We start from the raw sequence: 23615 nt of genomic DNA on the forward strand, positions 1-23615 counted from the left end.
CAGATTTAGGGGGAAATCAATCCTTCACGACTCACTCTATTCCTTACAAATGCACTGTTCCTTACTTGCTTTACTGCCCACTGGATGTCCGATATATAACTCATTGAGCACTGCCCTCTGGGTGCAGCTTTATTGGAAGAACCCGCAAAACAGTGCTGTGCCTACCTTGTCACTCCATGAACTGTCACACCCAGAAATTGTCATGCCTACACCAACACCACCACCACTAGTTTCACAAAACAGCACCACGCTGCGAGATTTTTCTGAATGAAACGTCTGTTTTGAGAAGAGACACATTTTTCTGCGACCAGAGACTGTATTGTAGTACTCAGTCTACGGTCTCGACTCAATGTTATGGCTATAGCCTTGGAAGATGAGAGAAGTTAAGATTTTCCTCTTTGAGAGAAGTATGAAATGAGGGCTACGCGGTGTGGTGCAACCAAAACAACGCGGGAGTCGGGAGGTGAAGCAGGGAAACACCCTACGCTTTTTGACGTGTTGACACTTCTGGCAGCGTTCGCTCTAAATTTTACGCGTCAAACGGACTAGTTTCTGTCCCCAGACACGGCTGTTAGCACACACAATTTGCCATATATCGGGGAAGAATTTGAAATGGTGTCGAATTCTTGTGACACAAAGGGCAAAATTACAAGTGAGCAGAAACAATTTTTATTTCCTCTATAAAGTTTATTAATCCATGCAGTATGTGTTCACATAAATGAAAAAGGAATATCGGCAAACAGTCTGAAGTGGTAGAGTGTCAAAATAAAATACAGAGCTGGTTACACATCACCGTGTCACATCACAATATCTATACTGTTGTTTTCACTTTAAGGTTTTGCAAATTTGGATTCCATGCAATTATTCTATGCACAGCCAAGTATCTTCGCACAAAATCTTGTCCAATTTGATGAAGTTTCATCAGTGTCTCATGAGTCGAATCTTGGAGTAGGTTACAGTTTCACCAAAGATGCTGCTGATACACAGTTTTTGACATTTTTTAACTGATTTCACACAGATTTGCTTTTTGCTTTTCATTATAAGTGTCTTGGGTGTCTGGAAATGTTTTTTAAGATAATATAATGTCTTTACTATGTACATAAGCAATATTTTTTTCTCAAATCTCTGAGTACCCTGTTTCTGGTTTTGCCTGTTATCGGCAATTTACTCCCTGGCACTTACTATAAAGTTTGAAAGCATAAATGTGCAAGGATTCAAGAAGTATAAACTATCAAATTATGATTTTTTTCATACATATTACCTGCAGCACACAGACATATCTTTTTTTAGGCCGCTGAGTATCAAGCCCCACTGTGGTGCTGGTTACCTGTTACCAAAAACACTACTTCTCCTGCTTTCAGGACAGAAAATGTACTGCCAGTACCCTAATTTTATGTTGAAATGTTAGGAACAAGGTTGCTTGCATAGTTCACCGCCGCATGAAGGGTTGCAGTGAGTTGTGTGAGAGAAACAGTAAGTAAAGTGTTACAGAATGCCCTGGAGTAAGTTACATATCACGAAAATTTTCCATTTTCATAAGATTAAGCAAGAAAAAGCTTTCCATCAGTCTAAATAGCTGATTAGAGTTATTGCAATTTATGGTAGCCACAAATCTTGGTGCACTTATATATATACAATGTATAGATATATATTTGTTTATTCATTATAACAGGGTATAGCGAACATAATACTTCATAAAGAGAAGAACGTGTCATTTCGCTGAGACAAACGGCTGACTCAGAACCAGGGTACCGTGTTAATCTGTAGGTTACAAGTTGAATGAATATAAGGGCATGAAAATATCCCCATTATTAATCCAACTGTTAACTTCATAGTAATCAAAACAGCATTTTTAGTCTTTAAGGCATATTATACATGCAACGTGTAAGGGTAATTCAGAGAAAAAGTTATGTGCGTTTTAAAACATCATTTGCAACATTCCATCTTTTATGTAAGGAAAGTATTAAGCAGATTAAGAACAAAGCATTTTGCAAGGCACAGTTATCTTACAACTTGCAGAAGAAAAAAAATCATTTTGGTCTTGTAGAAAATAAGACAGAAAACGTGTCAAACATGTACACTACAAGATTAGCAAGTATCTTCCAAGCTATTTCACAATCTACAGAGTAAAAGGGAAAAAAGGTCAGCATCAAAAGAAAGAAAAAAAAAAACAAGCTAGACCACAATCATTTGCAAAATAAACTATCAGTTTCAGTGTCAAGAGTTGTGCTATTCAGCAACAAAAGCTCTGGCAAATGGTTGACATGTTTCTGCAGGCTTGTTCAAAAGGTATAGTAGATGTTTCGTCCGTCATCATGAAGAACAGCACTGTCCATCTTCTCCCCTATGTCCTGGAGAGGAATTTGATACTCCTCGACAAATGAGAGGGCATCACTGAATTTCCAAGCTGCTCCCCATGGTTTGAGATAGCGTCCAGAAATGACCCCTCCTTCTTTCTGTGTGACCTGTGTAAATGAGAAGTGAGAATAGCCAAGTGTTACTACAGTGGTGAGGCTCTACATAGGATGCACAAATACTCTGTAGGCGGAGAAGCAAAACTGGCATAGCAGAAATACTTGAAATTAAAATTTGCATTTGTAATAAATGGTCTTCACTTATTCCGTCGCCGAAGTTAATGAGTCTTACACATATTTTTCTTCATCCTCACCTGTGCCATGTAAATGACAGCTGATCCATTCTTCTTTGGCACCTTCACCTTAATGAAATCCCCTGGCTTGAGTTGAGCTTGTCCTTGGTTAAGGTAAACTGAGTTCAGCACTGAATCATGTGCCTATGGTTGTTTGGCAAGTAACTTCACTGGTTACAAATTAAAAATGCACAGAACAATCACTAGCTATAGGTTCATGAAATACATACAACAAATGGTTTGTATTGCATTCTACTTTCCAACTAAAATCTCTGTAACATCTTGCAACTCGGCATCGTACCTGTTCACGAATGATAGCCCTCTTTTCAGAAGTGGTGGACTGCTGGTAAAGTTGATGCCTTTCCTTCTCTTTCTTCCGGAATGCTTCCATGGTTCCATGTTCTTCATGCTTCCGGAGTTTCTTCTGCCATTCTGTGAGGTTTTCGCCTGCTGAAATCTCCCCATCCCCCTCATCTTCCTCATCTTCTTCATAACTGCAGTTGACGGGTCTTTTCAGTTTAATCCGCAAGTTGTACTTAGCACTTGAAGACGGCTCTGCTGTGTTTTCTGAAAGAGTGTAATGAGCTCATATCAGTTTCACGGTAAAAAATATAAATAAAACAAAATCAACAACACAAAATATACATACCCTTCTCCCCTCCCCAGCGGGAAAAAAAACACACACCAAATCATTGTCCAGTAGAATAAGGTAATTGGTTTCTTTCTCTTTTCTTTCTGGTCATTGTACATGTTCCCATAGCTGAAAACTCCAGTACTACAGCCTTGTGTATTCCAGATTTAAAATTGTTCGATTTTAGTCTTAGACGTTTCAACAAGCAGATTTTACCAAATCTATATTAAAAATGGGGGCAGCCTGGGTACTGTAACATACTGAGTGTGTGTGTGTGTGTGTGTGTGTGTGTATGTGTGTGTAATAATTTTCTTTTATTACAAAGAACAATCACAAAAGGAACGCCTAGCAATTAAACTCTTCTCTATCTCCCCTTCCTCTACCCCTCGACCCCACCCCCCAACACACACACACACACACACACTCTTACACACACTCTTACACACACAGACACACACACACATGCCGCGTACATGACACTGAGCATCAGATTGTGGTCACAACAGCGAACAGTGCACTGTGTTTTTCTGGCTCTGTACCACGCTCGCCTTTCACGCAGTACCACCTCTCTCACCACTCCCACCACCACCACCCTGCGCCACCCCCTTCCCTCCTCCTTGGAACTGCGGCAGGCTCCCGTCCGTGGAGGCAAGGAAGATAGAGAGTGAAGTGGTACTGACAGTGTGCACACCGCGAAAAAAAAAAAAATCGACACTGGACAGTACTGTCGCCAGCAGCGTTGGTTACCTGCAGCCGTTGTGTCGTGTAGTGTAACGCGCTCCGTGTCAGTCAGCAGATACATAACTTTAACATCTTAAATGGGTAAATCTGTCAGCTACACGAAATACTTTGAGTTTTCTGTTTAATCCTTCTATTTACTTTGCTCTCCATTCGAATCGCTCGATAGCAGGCATCTTTGCAAGCCGGAGCGCGTTACTGACACCAACTTTGGTGTTGGGTAACCCATTCGTAGGAAATGATGGTCGAGATGAATTAAATCACGGAGAATACTCAAAATTCTGGGCATTTTCAACTGAATCCATTTTACTATAGGCCTACCATCACGCTACCCAAAGGTTAATAGAGTGGAAAACTACTCTGAGCGTGGGAGTTACCGACACGTCTGATCTACGTTACACCAGTGAAATGTAACTAACTCTAATAGACCACATATTGAATAAGTATTTACAGTTCCCTGAAATACATGTGACTTCGAAGACATTATATCGCTCATTACAGTGCCTTCGCGCAAATGTAAAACTTGAAAGCGAGTGATAATCCGTGGTATGGTGTATGTAACCAACTTCATTATGCATAATAAAACACATTTAATGCAACCTTCATCCAAATACTGGCACAAGGGAAAGCAGGAGAAATAAACAACAACAGGAAAACCTGTGAGCAGAGGTTCTATAAATTCGTCATTATTCTTGGTCGAGCGAGTTAGCCTACACGAAGAACGTAATTTCGAAATCGCGTTGGAAACCAACTCCGTCGATTAAGGAATTTTTACCATTAAAAGAGTGAATGGAAAGAAAGATGTGGTGTTACTGATTTTGTTTATCGTCAGGAAAAGCGAGGGAACGGGGGGGGGGGGGGGGGGGGGGTGTTTTTTTCAACTGCTTCGAGATGTAAGTTACTTACACCAAGATATTGACACACCTTCGTCTTTGAAACCAACGCCTTGCAAAACCATTTTCGTGGGTTGAACTTAACGAAACAAAGAATAATAACCAATACCGATTTCCTGTTTTTTACAGACTAAAAAAATGAAAGAGACAGAAATCATGTATTAATACCTCTTAGTTTGTACTCCTCAGTAAGTTACATACACGACGAAAACAACCACCGTTGTGTTCCGTAACTACCGCTGTCTGCCACAGTGTTTTTTCGTGTAAGGTCAAGATAAAGGCGAGTGCGTTTAATACTATTGAATAACGAAGAAAAATAAGACAATTACTTTAACATAGCGACAATCGAGCGAAAAGTTTTCTGACGACAGTAAGAGCGCGTTTCCCTACACTGAGACGACTGTACTGGATGTGGTGTTGGTAACTCACGCCTACAAGTTCAGCACGTTCATGTGTAAAAAGAACAAAATGCGTGTCTAACGTTTCAGTTTGCATTCTGTCTTTCCAAACTGTAAGCTAAATTAAATAAGTGAAAGAAACAAATACAATCACATCAAGTGCAGGTGGGCGTTACGCTACACGGTATTCGTTTGGTGTTTGTAACGAGCTCCGGGTTCGGAAATACACTTCTTCCGTTATTATTTATTTTTCATAACTAAACTCGTGTTTTCCGAGTTTGAATCACTTTCTGGATTAAACAAAATTAAAATCATTATTATTCGTACAGGTAACAAAGAAAACGACGAAAACCCCTTGAAATGAACATCGGCAAATTTTGCCGGACTTCAGAACACGAACCAGTCATCAAATTGTGAAAACAAATCACCGACATCAACCCATAATGTTTTTAGAACAATAATATTATATTTTAATACAAGAATAACCACACAAAAAGTGAAAGAAAGCAAAAAAACAGTGATTTTTTAGTAACTGGAGGGCGTTACATGATGCCCAAAATGGTATCAACTTACCTTCCGCATTTTCGGCGCTGGGTGCCGGGTCACACATCGTGGACAGCAAATGAACCAGAAGATAAGTGGATATTAACATGTTCCAAACTTTTCGCGGGAAAAAAATAGGCAAAACAAAGCGATGAAGTATAACCGAAGTACGACGTCTCGAAAATCGACGACACGAAAAAATAAAATAAGACCGAGGAGAACACATCTTCATAGTAATTTCCGTACGATATCATCATGAATGTCTCTTTTTTATTTGTTTGTGTTGTCCCTTAAATTTATCGTATAGTTTTCTTTCTGCCATCGTACATCAACGCCAGACAATGCCGGGAAAGTGCCTACGTGATTTCTGACACGAAAATCTAACGCCCGCCGTGACCCGAGAATATGTTGCAAAAAATAATACTACAGGCTACAGATGTGGTTTCAAGTGCTTGTACTGTGAGCTGAATCTTTTGTGCGCGTGTTTCAGTTTCATCTACTTGATTTTGTCTGTTAGTGTGCCACCTAGTTTCTTCGAAGTATACCTACCCAAGTAAGTGTCACAAAATGGCGGGCAAAATACTCGTGATTTTTGGGCAAATTCTGCTTCTCATAGCTACATTCTTCCCACCAAACCATTTTAAATACCATCAGCTCTTTCTTTATTCATTACTGTACACGTTCCATGCACACAACAAGGAAAACAACCTCACAGTCAGACAGAAAATACGTTTGAAGTGGCTGACTAGGCATTCGACGCCATTTCAGATATATATGACAGCTCAGACTGTATAATTGTTTTGCTGCACAATCTCTGTGAGAAGCTATAGCGGCAGTGCCGACGATTGTTGCGTTGTGCTGCGTGTGACCGCTGCCTGTTCTGTATTCTGTATGCCTGTGTGTCTCTGCAGTAGCCGGGCAGAGCTGGGCCTCCTGCTGGTGTTGCCTTCTCTTGGTGTCTCGTGTTGAAGCCAAGAACTAGCGATGGAATGGAGGGTTGGTTGTTGCCCCCCCCCCCCCCCCCCCCACAACCCCAAGTGCCCCTGTCGCTCTCACGGTGACAGTTGAGGAAGTGGGTACCGCCGAGTATGTGTGAGTGTTTTGGTGTGTGTAGTTTTTTTTTTTTTTGAGTCACTTGAGAAAAAGTGACTCTATGTAATCGGTCAGTGTTAGTCTGTCCGGCCGGCCGGCCGGCCGTCCGTAGACACCACCTTAACGTTGGACTTTTCTCGGAAACTATCAAAGCGATCGGGCTCATATTTTGTTTAGTCGTGACCTCCAATGACCTCTACACTTTAACGATGGTTTCGTTGACCTTTGACCTTTTTCAAGGTCACAGGTCAGCGTCAAAGGAAAAATTAGACATTTTATATCTTTGACAAAGTTCATCGGATGTGATTGAAACTTTGTAGGATTATTCTTTACATCAAAGTATTTACATCTGTAGCCTTTTACGAACGTTATCAGAAAAACAAGGGAGATAACTAGCCTTTTCTGTTCGGCAACACACAACTTAACGTTGGGCTTTTCTCGGAAACTATAAAAGTGACCGGGCTCAAATTTTATGTGAACGTGACTCATTGTGTTGTGAATAGCAATTTCTTCCTGTCCATCTGATGCCTCATATAATATTCAGAACTGCGAAAGTGACTCGATCGAGCGTTTGCTCTTCTTGTTTGGTTTTTTTTTTTTTGGGGGGGGGTAACGCCGTTACAGATGTCACCCTGCTTGGTGGGCTTTCTTGGGTAACGCCGCTACATTTTCACACTGCTTGTTGGCTTTTATTTTTGGTAACGCCGTTACGTGTGTCACACTGCCATGTGGTTTACTTTTTGGGGGGTAACGCCTTAAATACGTTTGTCACACTGCTTGGTGGGCTTTGTTTGGGTAACGCCGTTGCTCGTGTCACACTGCTTGATGGACTTCGAGTGACGCTGTTACGAGTGTCACGTACACTGCTTAGTGGGCTTTTTTGGGTAACGCCGTTACGTGTGTCACACTGCTTGGTGGACTTTCTTTGGTTAACGCCGTTACGTGTGTCACACTGCTTGGTGGACTCTCTTTGGGTAGCGCCGTTACGTAAGCCACACATATTAAGAGAGAGAGAGAGAGAGAGAGAGAGAGAGAGAGAGAGAGAGAGAGAGAGAGAGAGAGAGAGAGAGAGAGAGAAAACAAAACGCACGTGTATAATCAGTGGCGACGCCGGGCAATCCGAGATGAGCTGTGTGTCAAATGGACCAAGACAATTGGTGGTGGAGCCAGGGCTTGCCGATACAACAGGAATCTGGTTGGACCCAATCAATCTTTTGTGACTGTCGCCATGACCTTTATCGCGATTCTGTCCCAGTGTGTGTGTGTGTGTGTGTCAGTAGAGAGAGAGATGAGGGGGGGTGGGTGCGGGGGGGGGGGGGGCGCACCACCGCCGCCTTTAACAACAAGACCCACTTTACCGTAAAGGTTAATAAGGGTAATTGAGGTTTTCTCTTCCTGTAAAGACCCCCCCCCCCCCCCCCTTCCCGGTGTCTCGCAAAACACCGCCACGACAGCAACAACTCCGATAACCCAAACAACTCGAGCCCTATTCCTCCTATCTAACCAACCAGCTTGCACGGAGGAATGCCGGACAAGACCAAGTGCACAGAAAGGGTAACTGTTGTTTTCCTCCCGACTTATCCCCCCGTGTCTTCCCCCGAACCCCCTACCCCCAGTCCGTCATCCGGGGAGACAGACCTTTGTGTGTAAGCATAAATGATTGGGTATCGTCCCGCCCCCATCCCCTCCTCTCACTCATCAGTTCCTTCTTTAACAATTACGCAATTTACGCCTTGTCACCCCCCCCCCCCCCCCTCTTGTTTCACAGTTTCGCAATTCCGCTAGGACATGACAGCCAAACCGAAGTTGGAAACAAGTCGTGTAAGGCGAAATTACTACATTTAGTCAAGCTGTGGAACTCACAGAATGAAACTGAACGTAGTCCGCCGCTAGTGCAAAAGGCAGTGAAAGTGACGAGCCTGTTTGGCGCGGTAGCGATTGCGCTGTGCTTCATAGCACGCTTTACTGTACCTCTCTTCCTTTTAACTTTCTGAGCGTGTTTTTAATCCAAACATATCATATCTATATGTTTTTGGAATCAGGAACCGACAAGGAATAAGATGAAATAGTTTTTAAAACGATTTCGGAAATTTAATTTTGATCATAATTTTTATATTTTTAATTTTCAGAGCTTGTTTTTAATCCAAATATAACATATGTATATGTTTTTGGAATCAGAAAATGACGAAGAATAAGATGAAATTGTTTTTGGATCGTTTAATAAAAAAATAATTTTGATTACAAGTTTCCGATTTTTAATGACCAAACTCACTCATTAGTTTTTAATCCACCAAGCTGAAATGCAATACCAAACCCCGGCCTTCGTCGAAGATTGCTTTGCCAAAATTTCAATCAATTTAATTGAAAAATGAGGGTGTGACAATGCCGCCTCAACTTTTACAAAAAGCCGGATATGACGTCATCAAAGGTATTTATCGAAAAAATGAAAAAAAACGTCCGGGGATATCATACCCAGGAACTCTCATGTCAAATTTCATAAAGATCGGCCCAGTAGTTTAGTCTGAATCGCTCTACACACACACAGACAGACAGACAGACACACACACACACACACACACACACACACACACACACACACACCACGACCCTCGTCTCGATTCCCCCCTCTATGTTAAAACATTTAGTCAAAACTTGACTAAATGTAAAAACGAAGAAGGCAAGTGGAGGTTTGCGGACAACAGACACGATGGAGATTGAAGGAATCGGGGGGAGGGGGGGTAGGGGGGGGGAGAGAAGGGAGTCGGAGGAAGTGGGAAGGGGGGGGGGGGAGGGTTAGCAATTAATAGGATGTCGAACTGAGGTGGAAATCGAAGATGAAGAGTAAAAACGAAGCACATTTCAGTCTTTTTCGATTGTAACAGCGTGCGCAGAAAAAGTACCATTGGTCAGTACTAAGGTTGTGGCCACTGAGGTGCTGCATAGACTGCTGTTGCTGACCAGAGCTAGCATCACCTGTATGGGTGGATGGATGGCTGGTCAGTCAGGTAGGTCTCCCGCCCAACCAAGCGCGAAGGATGTTACAGATCTCATCATCAGCCGAGCGTAAAGGATGTTGTCACAACACCGTTTTTGTTTGTTTGTAAACTGCTCGTTGTCTTCGGTCCGTCATAACAGAGAGTGAACAAGCACAGGCACCGAAACCCATACTGCACCTACAGCTGATCTGTAACACGTGGCCCTGGTCTGTGATGTGGGCACTTTGTCTTCTTCAGCGTTCGACGGTTGTGTCATTCATAGTCTTAGGCCTGCTGATGTTATCAAATCAAATCAAATCAAACCAAATCAAATCATTTTATTTTACGAGGGTTTGTTTTGAACTAGCAAGTTCTGCGCAGGTCCTCCACAATTCCCCAGCAGTTTTGCATCTGGAGTTGTGCTCTCTGGCCATGTCTGGTCGCGCATGAGGGTGTGTGTGTGTGGGGGGGGGGGGGGCAAAGAAAGGGCACGCTTATAGAACGTGTTGCGGAGTCTGTTCATCCTCGCCACATTACACAGATGTGGACACATTTTCTGGATTTGCGACATGTCCAGAACATCTTCAGAATCATTGCCAGTCTGTTCGTGAGCGTCCTACCCCGCCAGCTTTGGTACAGTAAAAAGACGGTCATGGATGCACATGCATAACCTGCGGTACAGTTAGGTGTTGCTGAATTAACCCTAACCCTAACCCCAAATCTTACTTTAGAGGTTGTTTCCAATGTATCATCACAGGTCATTATTCATTGTTCTTGGGCATCTTGCTTCTGGTACCTGAGATATCTGGAAAGCGGCTTTGTTAGTCTGATCGGTTGGCAAAGAGCTTGCTTACAGCGCCTGTGCAAAAGCAGTGTAACAGTAACGTACCGTAATGCTAACTTGGGTACGAAGAACCTACGGTTGGTCTAGTTCCCACTTGTGCTGTGAGCGATGAAAATACCAGTAATTGAAAAATGGTGTTGTCCCACTGTTTCAATGTGTGTGCTTTTCTGTCGGTTGGGAGGTCGGCCTGTGTGTATGTTTGTCTTTCTTATTCTTGCGGGAACAACATCGGAAAGGAGGCTGAAGCCGACGCAGATGTAGCTGCGCCAGGCAGAGGTTCTGATCTAAAAAGTACTAGTTTCTATCACAAAAGCAAGCCTGTCTCTCTTGTTCTCCTTCTCCATACCTTTGGTTAGCTGTATCCCCGCATGCATGTGTTAACACGTGTAAGTCTGTCCGGGGTGTGAGTACAGTGACCCCAGTATATTTAGGACCCCACACATTAAGACTAACCGGCACGGTTGGCCTAGTGGTAAGGCGTCCGCCCCGTGATCGGGAGGTCGTGGGTTCGAACCCCGGCCGGGTCATACCAAAGACTTTAAAATTGGCTCCGCCTGGCGTCTGGCATTATGGGGTAAGTGCTAGGACTGGTTGGTCCGGTGTCAGAATAATGTGACTGGGTGAGACATGAAGCATGTGCTGCGACTTCTGTCTTGTGTGTGGCGCACGTTATATGTCAAAGCAGCACCGCCCTGATATGGCCCTTCGTGGTCGGCTGGGCGTTAAGCAAACAAACAAACAAACAAACAACCATTAAGACTTCCCCCCTTTTCAGACCTAGCCTTTTCGGACTTTCTGTTCTTAACCTCTGCAAATGTACCTCCATTGGAAGACTCCTTCCTTTTTAAGACCAGACTTTCTCAGATTTCTGAGGGTCGTAAACGGGAGGTTCCGCTGTACGTCTGTTACCTGTGTCTGACGACTAGTGTCTCCGCGTGTCTGAGGCTAAAAACCATCCATGTTACTACAAGACTGCGGCATGGTGTCGCGGGACCGCCATCGTTGCGTACGGGCTTACAGACAACATGTCTCACGTGTGTGTATGACACTGTGTTCGTCCATGTTTCTGAAAAAAAGCAGGACAGGGGTTTGGGGACCTCCACCGTTGTTTCGCATGACAGCAACACGTGTGACGCGAGCTGCTGCTTGACAGGGGAATGCGGAAGCACCATTAAAAAGACTTCTTTTTTTTTACGCTCGCTCAAGTCTTTTTTTGTTAACGGAGGAAGGGTGGGGGGTGGAGAGGCGATATGATTGTGTGATAAAAAAAAAAAGGTAATGGGCGGAATCCGGAAAGGAAAAATGTCTGCGATATGCGCTTCGATTTCCAGGAGCTGTTCAGTCAGCCGTTGGAAATACATCTTGTGATTTTGTCAGTTCTTGTATGACTTGCGTGTTGTAATCTTTTCAGAAGTCTGCCGAATGTAACTACTATCATGATTGAGATGGAAGCCATTCGTTTCACCAAATCCTCCTTCTCCGATCCTCTCTCTCTCTCCCTCCTTCTATCACTTTGGGCAGCAGCACTATTGAATTCTCAGACTCCGTCCGTGATCTTGGCATCTTTCTTGATAGCGATCTCTCCATGAAACACCATGTTATGAAAGTCTGAGCTGTCAGTCCGCTTACATCGAGCTTAAGAGAATAGGTTCTATCCGCCCATACCTTACCGAAGATGCCACCAAGACCCTTGTTTCCTCCTACATTCTTTCTCGATTAGACTACGGAAATTATGTTCTCATTGGCTGTCCTCAGTCTGTCATCCATCCTTTGCAGCGCGTTCAAAATTCTGCAGCCCGGCTTGTCTGCAAAGCCCCTCGGTCCAAGTCCTGTTCCCCCTTGCTAAAGAAACTTCATTGGCTCCCTGTAGAGCTGAGAATCCAATATAAGTGCTGCTGTATCTGCTACAAAATAATATCTGGCTCAGCCCCATCCTACCTGTCTGACTTGTTCACACTCTATACACCCTCACGATCCCTCCGCTCCTCTGTAGACACTAGAATATTCCGTCTATCTTCTTTTAGTCGCAAACAGCACGGCCAGAGAGCCTTCTCCCACTCTGCTGCCGTTGCGTGGAACTCTCTCCCTTACTCTATCCGACACCGCCAAACATTTTGTTCCTTCAAATCAAACCTTAAAACACACTTCTTCACACAGTATTTTGATTAATTTTATTTCAATATGGTGCATTTTTGATCAGGTGTTTGAATGTTTGAATGTTTTGCCTGTGTTAGTATGCTTGCAGCTTGTATTGTAGTGTTTCGTTGTTCACTTGTGTGCTGAATGCTGCTGCACATGCTTTTTTGCTTTGCTTTGTATACATGTATATGTATGTTTGTTTGTTTTTTCATAATTTTTTTTCATTGTAAAGCGCTTAGAGAACGTAAAGCGCTCTATAAATCTCCCATATTATTATTATTATTATAAGTAAGGCAGTAGTAACAGCAGTGTATTTTGTTAAGATACCCACATAAGGAAGAAATCTGTTTTGGCAATGCAATTTCTTCGGTGATTGTCACTGTATCGTCAGCACGTTCTCCCTCACACACACAAAGATCAAAACACACGGACTCACGGACAAACACAAGCACGCTGCCACAAAAAAGTCTCTCCCTCAACCCACTCCCACCCCTCTCTCTCTATCTCTCTCTATCTCTCTCTCTCCCTCAGTCTGTCTCTCTAAGCCTTGTGTGTGTGTGTGTGTGTGTGTGTGTGTACGTCTCTCTCTCTCTCTCTCTCTCTCTCTCTCTCTCTCTCTCTCTCTCTCTCTCTCTCTCTCTCTCTCTCTCTCTGTATAAATACGATTAGAGTAGTCCCTCCCTGGGCGAGGGCTGGTTGAAAAAAAAGCTAATTTGTATTGCTTATGCCACAACCCTCGTAAAATAACATTTGATTTGATTTGATTTGATTTGATTTGATTTGATCTCTCTCTCTCTCTCTCTCTCTCTCTCTCTCTCTCTCTCTCTCTCTCTCTCTCTCTCTCTCTCTCTCTCTCTCTCTCTCTCTCTCTCTCTCGCTTCATGTACATAAACTTACATGTTCTACCATTAATGTTTTTATGTAACCTTAGTTATAGTAAAATAGTTTAGTCCCTCTTTAGGGCGAGGGCCAGATGCAAAAAAGCATATCCTATGCTTATTCTTGTCACCCTCGAAAAATAAAGATTTGTCATTGTCATTGTCATTGTCTCTATATAAATACGATTAGAGTAGTCCCTCTCTGGGCGAGGGCTGGTTGAAAAAAAGCTAATTTGTATTGCTTATGGCACAACCCTCGTAAAATAACATTTGATTTGATTTGATTTGATTTGATTTGATTTGATTTGATCTCTCTCTCTCTCTCTCTCTCTCTCTCTCTCTCTCTCTCTCTCTCTCTCTCTCTCTCTCTCTCTCGATCTCGACTCAGTGTCTGTCGGTGCAGCTAGTTATTTTGATTGGTTGTGATGTGTTGTGGTGATTTACTTCCATCGTGTCTATTACGGGAGGAGCGGCGCTCAATTTAGCTCTCAGTCTGTGTTGTTGGCGGGTCAATTATTCCGCTGGATTAAGTCGCGAGTTCATAACCAATGTGGCGCCCCCGGTCACACAGCTAGTCCTCTTTGCTTCATCTGGATCCCCCTCCTCCTCCTCTTCCATCCCAGTGCCCTCCCCCCACCCCCTTCCTCGCCACCTCTAAGCACACTCTTTTCTTGATTCACTTTCTCTCTTTCCTACCCCCCCCCCCCCCTACACACACACCCCATCTCCATTTATGTATTTGTCCGTCTGTCTGTGTCTGTCTGCATGCCTGTTTGTCTGTCTGCCTCTCTGTGTCTGTCTGTATATCTGTATACATGTCTGTCTGTCTGTCTGTCTGTCTCTCTCTCTCTTTCTCCCTCCCTCTCTCTCTCTCTCCCTCCCTCTCTCTCTCCCTCTCTCTCTCTCTCTCTCTCTCTCTGTATCTCTCTCTCTTCTCTCTCTCTCTCTCTCTCTCTCTCTCTCTCTCTCTCTCTCTCTCTCTCTCTCTCTCTCTCTCTCTCTCTCTCTCTCTCTCTCTCTCTCTCTCTGTCCAGCGTTTGCGTTCCGTCGCGATATAACCTTCGTGGTTGAAAACGACGTTAAACACCAAATAAAGAAAGAAAGAAAAAAAGAAAGAAAAGCGTTTGCGTTGTTATCTGCACATTTTGCTGAGCTTATTATTTTACGAGGTACCATCTCTTGTAAGGAACCGAAGTGCTCATTTCTGCCTTGGTTACGATCTTTGATGGGACTCGTGTTATTCTCCTCACAATCGCAACGTCATTGAAAAGTCCAAACATGTCAAACTTCTGCGGGTAGCAGAAGCGGAACAAGAATCCGGATTGACAGATTAGCCCTCCTTTGTGTACTGTCGGATAAAGAACGAGAAAAGACTAGCTAGAGCGGAGAGAGAGAGAGGGGGGGAGAGGAGGAGGAGAGAGAGAGAGAGATACAGAGAGAGAGCGAGAGAGAGAGAGAGAGATAGAAAGAGAGAGAGGAGAGAGAGAGATACAGAGAGGGAGAGAGAGAAAGAAAGAGAGAGAGAGAGAGAGAGAGAGAGAGAAAGAGAGGGGGAGGGAGGGAGGGAGGGAGGGAGGGAGGGAGAGAGAGAGAGAGAGATGCACAGTCAGAGACAGAGACAGAGAGAGTCAAAATGAGAGAGACAGACAGAGACAGACAGAGTGAGATAGAAAGACAGAAGGAGACTACGAGAGTGCAAAATGAATAACGACACAAGCAATACTGCTATATAGTCGCTCAGTCTCTCTCTGTCTGCCTGTCTGTTTCTCTGTCTGTCTCCTTCTCCCTCTCTCTCTCTGTCTCTGTGTTTCTGTCTGTCTCCTCCCTCTCTCTGTGTGTGTCTCTGTCTGTCTCCTTCTCCCTCTCTCTCTGTCTCTCTGTCACTGTCTGTCTGTCTCTCTCAGTCTCTCGATCTCTCGATCTCTCTCTCTCTCTCTCTCTCTCTCTCTCTCTCTCTCTCTCTCTCTCTCTCTCTCTCTCTGTCCGTCTCTCTCTCTCTCTGTCCGTCTCTCTCTCTACCCCCCCCCCCCTCTTTGACATTTTATCATTTTCCGATGTCCGATTTTTAATGTCCCATGGAAGACCATAGCAAAAATGCCGACCAAACTATTTTTTGCTTCTCCGTGTGATCAAAGAGTGTATCCCTACGGAACGTCCGTAGGGATACACTCTTTGGTGTGATATTCTGGTGTGTGTGGGGGGAGGGGGGGTCACGGAGAGGCCAAGCTTGCAGTACTGAAACTGCTCTACGTGGACTGCTGTGATGAACTAAACTGTCCTGGGCACGCTCTGCGTGAACAGAAGGATCCTCCGGGGGGATATTTTGAGGTGGGGCACAAAGTGGAATGTGACACCGTCTTTGTAATGTTCACACGCTGATGATTCAACCCGCCTAAAATGACCTCCCAGTGGGATACTTTAAGGTGGGGCGCAAAGGGAAATGTAACACCGTCAAAATGTTCACCCCCTCAACCCGCCTAACTTTGAGGGAACTAACATGTCCCCGGCCCCAAGGGGAATCTTTGAGTTGGGTCAAAAAGTGGGATGTGACACGGTGGAAATGTTCACCCTCTGGTTGATTTTTGTGTTGCGCAAGAGAACTTTCTTTCTTTATTTGGTGTTTAACGTCGTTTTCAACCACGAAGGTTATATATATATGGGGCGGGGATATAGCTCAGTTGGTAGCGCGCTGGATTTGTATTCAGTTGGCCGCTGTCAGCGCGAGTTCGATCCCAGGTTCGGCGGAAATTTATTTCACAGAGTCAACTTTGTGTGCAGACTCTCTTCGGTGTCCGAACCACCCCCCGTGTATACTACATTGGGTGTGCACGTTAAAGATCCCACGATTGACAAAAGGGTCTTTCCTGGCAAAATTGCTTAGGCACAGTTAATAATTGTCTACCATACCCGTGTGACTTGGAAAAAGGCCGTGAAAGGTAAATATGCGCCGACATGGCTGCAATCTACTGGCCGTATAAAATTTCATCTCACACGGCATCACTGCAGAGCGCCTAGAACTGTACCCACGGAATATGCGCGATATAAGCTTCATTGATTGATTGATTGATTGATATCGCGACGAGGGAAAGGGGGGAGATGGTACCCAAGAGAACTGGTTAAGGCCATCCGTAAGTGAGTCCGAAGTTGACTTCGCGGAGTCCTTTTTACCGAAAACTTTGTGCAGTCGGCTTCGTCCAATTGATGCCTGGCTTTACGACCGAAATTAGACCTTGACTTATTCAATTATTTGTGATGGAAATAATTATGGCTTTCTGTTGAGTATTTACTGATTCCATTAGTTGTGATGAAAAAAAATGGCTTTCAGCAGAACTTGACTGATTTGATTAATTGTGATTAATATGATTTAATTACTGCTTAATTTGACTGATTTGATTAGTTGTGATTAATATGATTTAATTACTGCTTAATTTAACTGATTCCATTAGCTGTGAAGAACATGTCTTACAGCCTAACTTGACTAATTTCATTGGTTTTGATCAACGTGGCTTACTGCTGAACTTGGCTGATTCCATTGTTAGTTGTAATGAACATGACTTACTGCTGAACTTGATTTATTCTTTTAGTTGTGATGAAAGTATGGCTTACTAGCTGCTGAACTTGACTGATTCCATTATAGTTGTGATGAACATGACTTACCGCTGGATATTGACCGATTTGATCAGTTGTGATCAACGTGGCTTAATTACGGCTGATCTCCAGCTTTTGCTTCTTGATCCTCTCTCCTTGCCTGTTCTGGTTCCTGGTAAAAACGGGGCTCTCGCTCAATGCTGGATGTTTAAAACACATGTCTGGAGCTGATAAATGTGACTTGCATTTGATCTACTCGGACACAGACAAAAATGACTTCGTGCGAGCTGTCTAATGCGTGTTTAGTAGTTGATGAATAGACCATAATATTATCGGCATTCCAAGCTCTCGCATACTTCAAAGCAAAGCAAAGCATCTTGTACGGCTATCTCGCGAGAGCTGTGAAGGCCGATGATCGTAGTTCTGGCGACTTTCGAAGCATAATGAAGAGCATGTCTCGCAAATATCTCGCGAGAGCTGCTCAGATGCCGAACAAGTTTATTGAACATTGTTTACTTAATTAATATGATAGCTGTAGCGGATATAGTGGTTGCTGGTAGCAGATCTTGCCCTGATTAATGTTTTTTTGCTGATTAGTTAAAGGCCAGACGGTAAGACGATATAGTCATCATTAGTTAAAGGTTAGATAGTAAGACAATATATATAGCCCACCTCACGACTTACACTCTCTTGCTCAATTATCGGATGAAGACAGAACAACAAGGGTGTATAACTTGCTTTCTCAGCTAAGTTTTGATTGGCTGTTTCCATGTCTAGATGTGTCCTTACCTCGTCTTGATACCGACAGAAATGTCAAGTTCATTAGGAAGGAATACGCCGCGGATACATCCGTTCTGAACACACTCTTTTCTGGTTTAGTGCACACTCTGGTTCTCAACAAGTAACCTCGGCCAAACAATTATTGCACCCATTTCCGTACCCCAACTAAAACATTCGATCATTCCCGTATCAATTCATTCTCCTCGTATGTTAATTTTTATTTTTTTTTTAATAGATTTTTGTTGTGCCAATTCTGAATTGTCGTTGATTTTTTTTTATTGGCACTTTACGTTTTTGTCTGCCTTTAAAGGCTGCCATATTCGTAGCGTTCATTAATTAATTCATATTGTTTACATGTGCCAATAATGTTATAAAACTGTACCTAAGGGGATATAATAACGATTGGCTGTAGCTTTCGAACACAGAAAAAATTATTTCAGTATTGCAAAGTGGTGTTGATAGTGTCGAATGTAAACAGAACAGTCTCAAAGTGAAAGTGGATGTTTTCCGGAAATTGCGCAGGCGGAAATATACGATCTCTCACAGCACATATTCGCAAGAATAAGGCCACAGGCTTCAGCTGACAAGCTACAAGTACATCTAATTTTCTAATATTAGGCCTATGTACTCACGTGTCCAGCAAAACTTTGGCGAGTTCAGTATCCCCTTTGTACTTGGTTCTCAATTTGAAGCGATGGGCCTCTGACGAAAACAATCTTTCTTTCAGCGCGACCCAGCGCTGGTGCTGCGTGGTGATGAAGCAAGGAGTCCACTTTCTCTTCTCAGCAGATTTAGTGGCCTTGACAGCTTTAGACGGGTTTACTTCTATCTTTTTTGCAATTGTACGTAACCGCGCTTTGACTGTCTCCGACACCATCTTTGGTTTACGAAACGTCACGAAGTGACGTCAACGGTATAAAAATAGCCCAAGTCCTGGAGAACTGTTGCTAAACAATGCCATAAAGAATTAATTATTTCTCGTAATTGGTAAGGACTTCAAACCTAAAACTTTGCAGGAAGCTTAATTTATACATCCCCGCAACGATGGGAAAAGCCCTGGAAGTAATTAAACTAATTAAATAGGACTATATGTCAGCCTTTAAAAGAAATCTTTGATCCAAAAAGTGTGCCAGAAAACCAAGTGGAGGACCTTTAATAGCCTTTAATTTGAATGAATTGATACGGGAATGAAGGCTTAGTTATGATACGAAAATAGGTGCAATAATGTTTTTTGTTGAGTTTATATTCTCGTAAATACTTGTCAGTTCCTCTAATACATGTTGGGGGGTAAAGAGAGAGGAGGTTAAAGATAGTGGGGGGGGGTGAGGGAGGGGGGGGGGGGTAACCAGGGAAGTTCACGCGACAGTGTGTAATAGAAATACACCCCGTGCTTCTTGGTCATGATTGATGCGTCTGGCATTGCTGAAGATGGCTTAGGCACAGACTGCAGAGTCCAATGTGTAATGTACCGCTCTTGGATTACCATGCAGTCATCGAGCTATCACGACGCTTTTGACACAGAAGCCGAGCTGGACGGAGTGATAGGCGGTCAGGGCCACTCTCTTCTTTACTTCAACTTGTTCAAGATGTTGGGCCCTGCTTTGTGACGTATTTCCTGTTGTGTGACGCATCGCCTGTTGTGTGACGTATGGCCGGTTGTGTGACGTATCGCCTGTCGTTGGACATATGGCCTGCTGTGTGACGTATGGCTTGCGGTGTGATGTATGACCTGATTAGTATGGCCTGTTTTGTGACGTATGGCCTGTTTTGTGACGCATGGCCTGTTTTCTGACGTATTGCCTGTTGTGTTACGTATGGCCTGTTTTGGGACGTATGGCCTGTTTTGGGACGTATGGCCTGTTGTGTTACGTATGGCCTGTTTTGGGACGTATGGCCTGTTTTGGGACGTATGGCCTGTTTTCTGACGTATTGCCTGTTGTGTTACGTATGGCCTGTTTTCTGACGTATGGCCTGTTGTGTTACGTATGACCTGTTTTCTGACGAATGGCCAATTGTGTGACGTATTGCCTGTTATTTGGCGTATGGCCTGTTGTGTGACGTGTGACCTGTTACACAATGGTACCACCGTGTTTTGTCTGCCTGGTTCTGGCTGCCTGGTACTGGCGCATTTCGCTGCACCTCATTAAGCCCAGTCAGCAGTGCGGAGGTGTTGAATCAGTAACGGTAATGTCCGCTTTACTGCCAGACTCGAGGTGCTTGAGGTCTCTGATGGGCCATTCTGTGGCGGGGCGGTGAATAGCTAACATCCCGATATGCATAATGTGTGGGATGTATGGCTGGCCTTTTGTTCCTACTACATTTGTCAGTGAACTGCGACATCAGTTTTGACCTTTCCCGAAGACTTTCCCAAGCATTTGTTGTTTCTACTCTTGTTCTGCTTTCAATATGTCCGTACGCGTGTGGGTGTCTGTTGCTGTTGGCTACAGCAATGTTAATGAAAAGGCTATAACAGATTGAACGTTGTGACTGTCCGTACGTGTGTGGATGTCTGTTGCTTTCGGCTACAACAATGTGTAAAAAAAAAGGTCATGAACCATCTGATTCGACGGGCGCAGTGGCGAGGTAGTAAGACGTCGGCCTCCTAATCGGGAGGTCGTGAGTTCGAATCCCGGTCGCTGCCGCCTGGTGGGTTAAGAGTGGATATTTTTTCCGATCTCCAATGTCAACTTATGTGCAGACCTGCTAGTGACTTAACCCCCTGCGTGTGTACACGCAAGCACAAGACCAAGTGCGCACGGAAAAGATCCTGTAATCCATGTCGGAGTTCGGTGTGTTATAGAAACACAAAAATACCCAGCAAGCCTCCCCCGAAATCGGCGTATGCTGCCTGAATGGCGGGGTAAGAACGGTCATACACGTAAACAACCACTCGTGCTAAAGACATGAGTGAACGTGGGAGTCTAAGCTCATGAACGAAGAAGAAGAAGAAGAACCATCTGATTCAGCGCTGCGCCTGTCCGTACACGTGAGTGTGGATGGCTGGTGCTGCGGGGTATCACACTATGTAGAAAAGGTTATTATTCAGCGTTGTGTTTGTCCGTTATGAAACGTCTGAATCAGCGTTGTATTACCAAAGTGAATCAAAATGAAATGTTTATGAAGCCTTTCAGTTGATGCGTCTAAAGGTAGTTAGCTGATGCCTACAAAGAGCCGAAGCCATGAAGAAAGGCTGACACTTTTACTGCTCAGTACCAGACGATGCCGGGACATATCATATCTTCAGACTTGTTTACCGTATTTAAATACGTTTACTTCAGCTACTTTCAAACATGGTTTGGGGAGTAGGGGGCGGGTTTGGCATAAGTGCAGATACAGTGTGTGTGTGTGTGTGTGTGTGTGTGTGTGTGTGTGTGTGTGTGTGTGTGAGTGCGTGCGTGCGCGTGTGCGTGTGTGTGTGTGTGTGCGTGCGTGCGTGCGTAGCTCCAGACACAAGACCTACACTTTTCATTCAACGCTAAGCACTGCCGTTGACTTTCATAGAGAGTAAAACCAACCAACTTTGCTGTTCAACATAGTTCACAGAACACCACTAACAATTCCGCGGAGACAAACTCGTTCTTAATGCCTCCATACAATTACTGTTTACACTTGCCATCCGACGAGCTACGGTACAGTGGAACCTCGCTTTTAAGATCTCCAACAATTTAAGAAAATCACGGTCTTAAAATAGGAGGGAGTCTTATGATGGGGGTAAAGTTACAGAGGTTATAAACAGGAAGTTTGAGAAAATCACGGTCTTAAAAGGGAGGGAGTCTTATGATGGGGGTAAAGTTACAGAGGTTATAAACAGGAAGTTTGAGAAAATCACGGTCTTAAAATAGGAGGGAGTCTTATGATGGGGGTAAAGTTACAGAGGTTATAAACAGGAAGTTTGAGAAAATCACGGTCTTAAAAGGGAGGGAGTCTTCACATTTTTGTTTGGGGGGGGGGGGTGGGGGGGTGGAGTGTCTTACAAGGGGGGTGCGTTCCACTGTAATATGCCACAGTGGATGAGCCATAGCCTCAGTATTCAGTCTCAGCAGACAAGCCAATGCCGGTTCAGACGCGACTTTCCTCGCTGTTGAATGGCTTTGAACGGCAAGATAAGTAGGTTTTGTGGTGATGATTGCGTATGGTATTGCTTTTTGTTGCCGCTTTACTTTCTTTGAAGCTTCGGTCTTACATCTTATATAGACACGGTTGACTGCACTGACTTTGTTTCTTACCTCCTTGTCTGGGGGAGAGTGTTTGGTTACCATGGTGACTGAGTCACTTCACGCGGAAGATGCTGCGGGAAAGATATGGTGAAGAGAAGTTCTTTGTCGATACCGTACTTTCATGCGCATTGAGTACTGTTTGTCTTCTGAGTTTAGTTTATTGTTGAAAGCTTCGTCATTGTTTACGACCGTGGAGAACTTTTGTTTCTAATCAGTGGGTTTTTTGTTTTTTTAAATTTTGTGGTTTTTTAAAAATCTTGTTTATACATGTTCTGTCAGTTTCCGTTTGTCTTGGACGATTTGAAAGGTTTATTCTTTATCGTTTCTATATTCAAACTCATGTCGTCTTGGCTTTATCAAAACCACGTACACTTGGCCAAACAATTTTTGCAACAAATTTCGGACTTAAATTAAACCATTAGTTCCCATGTCATTTCATTCAAACTCTCTATGCCAGTTAGGGCCGTTCACTTGAATTTCTGGATCACCTTTCGGATTAAAGATTTATTCTTCAGGGATCACGTGACCGCCGCTCAAATAAGGGTACCCTCAATATCGACTGGACAAAAACGGAAGGGATCAACTAAAAATCGAAGAAAAATCACATTAGGCAAAACTTTGCAACTTGAACAGAGGAGAAGAAAGTCAAGTCAATTATCTACCCAGAACATGCTGTTTTGTTTAGCTAGCTTGCGTATTTAACTGATGATGGTACTGGTTTATTTGCGTTTTCTCTCTGACCCTTTCTAATCTACTGTAGGCTGTGATTTTCATCACGTGTTAGTATAAATTACAAAATGCTTCATTATAATAATAATAATAATAATAATAATACGAGAATTTATAACGCGGACATATCTCACCACAAGGCGACTCAAGGCGCACTCATACACATTCTTTCGCATTAACAACTCATGCACACTCATATACACTTACGCATAAATTACATGAAGATGACAAGGCAACAGCACAAACAGAGACACGGCACTCAAAAGTAAGCATGGAAAATAAAATAAAATTCCAAATAATAATTATGTACATGGCTACATGTATTTACGACTGCTCTGATTTAGGCTTGCGGCTGAGGTGGGTGGGTGGGGGGGGGTGTAGCTAATTTAAAAATGCAGACAATGTCAGTAGTAGCTTGTTGAGGGGCTGATAATTCAGATGTTCTCATGTCTGCGCTGTAAGTGCTTGTGTAACTCCATTAAGCCAACAAGAAACGTGGAATCGAAATCAATGCAAATGACCA

The 23615-nt window shown here is 43.6% G+C and overlaps 2 protein-coding genes across 2 annotated transcripts in view; one reads left to right on the plus strand and one right to left on the minus strand.

The window, feature by feature from the left end:
- LOC138968691 (arginine--tRNA ligase, cytoplasmic-like) overlaps positions 1 to 23615 on the plus strand; it is a gene marked incomplete at its 3' end in the record, with an annotated part of 154209 nt that overhangs the window by 68565 nt on the left and 62029 nt on the right.
- Positions 1466 to 5980, minus strand: LOC138968694 (uncharacterized). The gene is made up of 3 exons (XM_070341298.1): positions 5881 to 5980; positions 2949 to 3214; positions 1466 to 2465 (listed from the first exon to the last, which is right to left on the minus strand). Exons 1-3 carry the CDS (start codon positions 5957 to 5959, stop codon positions 2283 to 2285), a joined length of 528 nt encoding a protein of 175 aa, XP_070197399.1. The 5' UTR covers positions 5960 to 5980; the 3' UTR covers positions 1466 to 2282.

This window comes from Littorina saxatilis, linkage group LG6, assembly GCF_037325665.1.
Source record: "Littorina saxatilis isolate snail1 linkage group LG6, US_GU_Lsax_2.0, whole genome shotgun sequence".
Lineage (NCBI taxonomy): Eukaryota > Metazoa > Mollusca > Gastropoda > Littorinimorpha > Littorinidae > Littorina > Littorina saxatilis.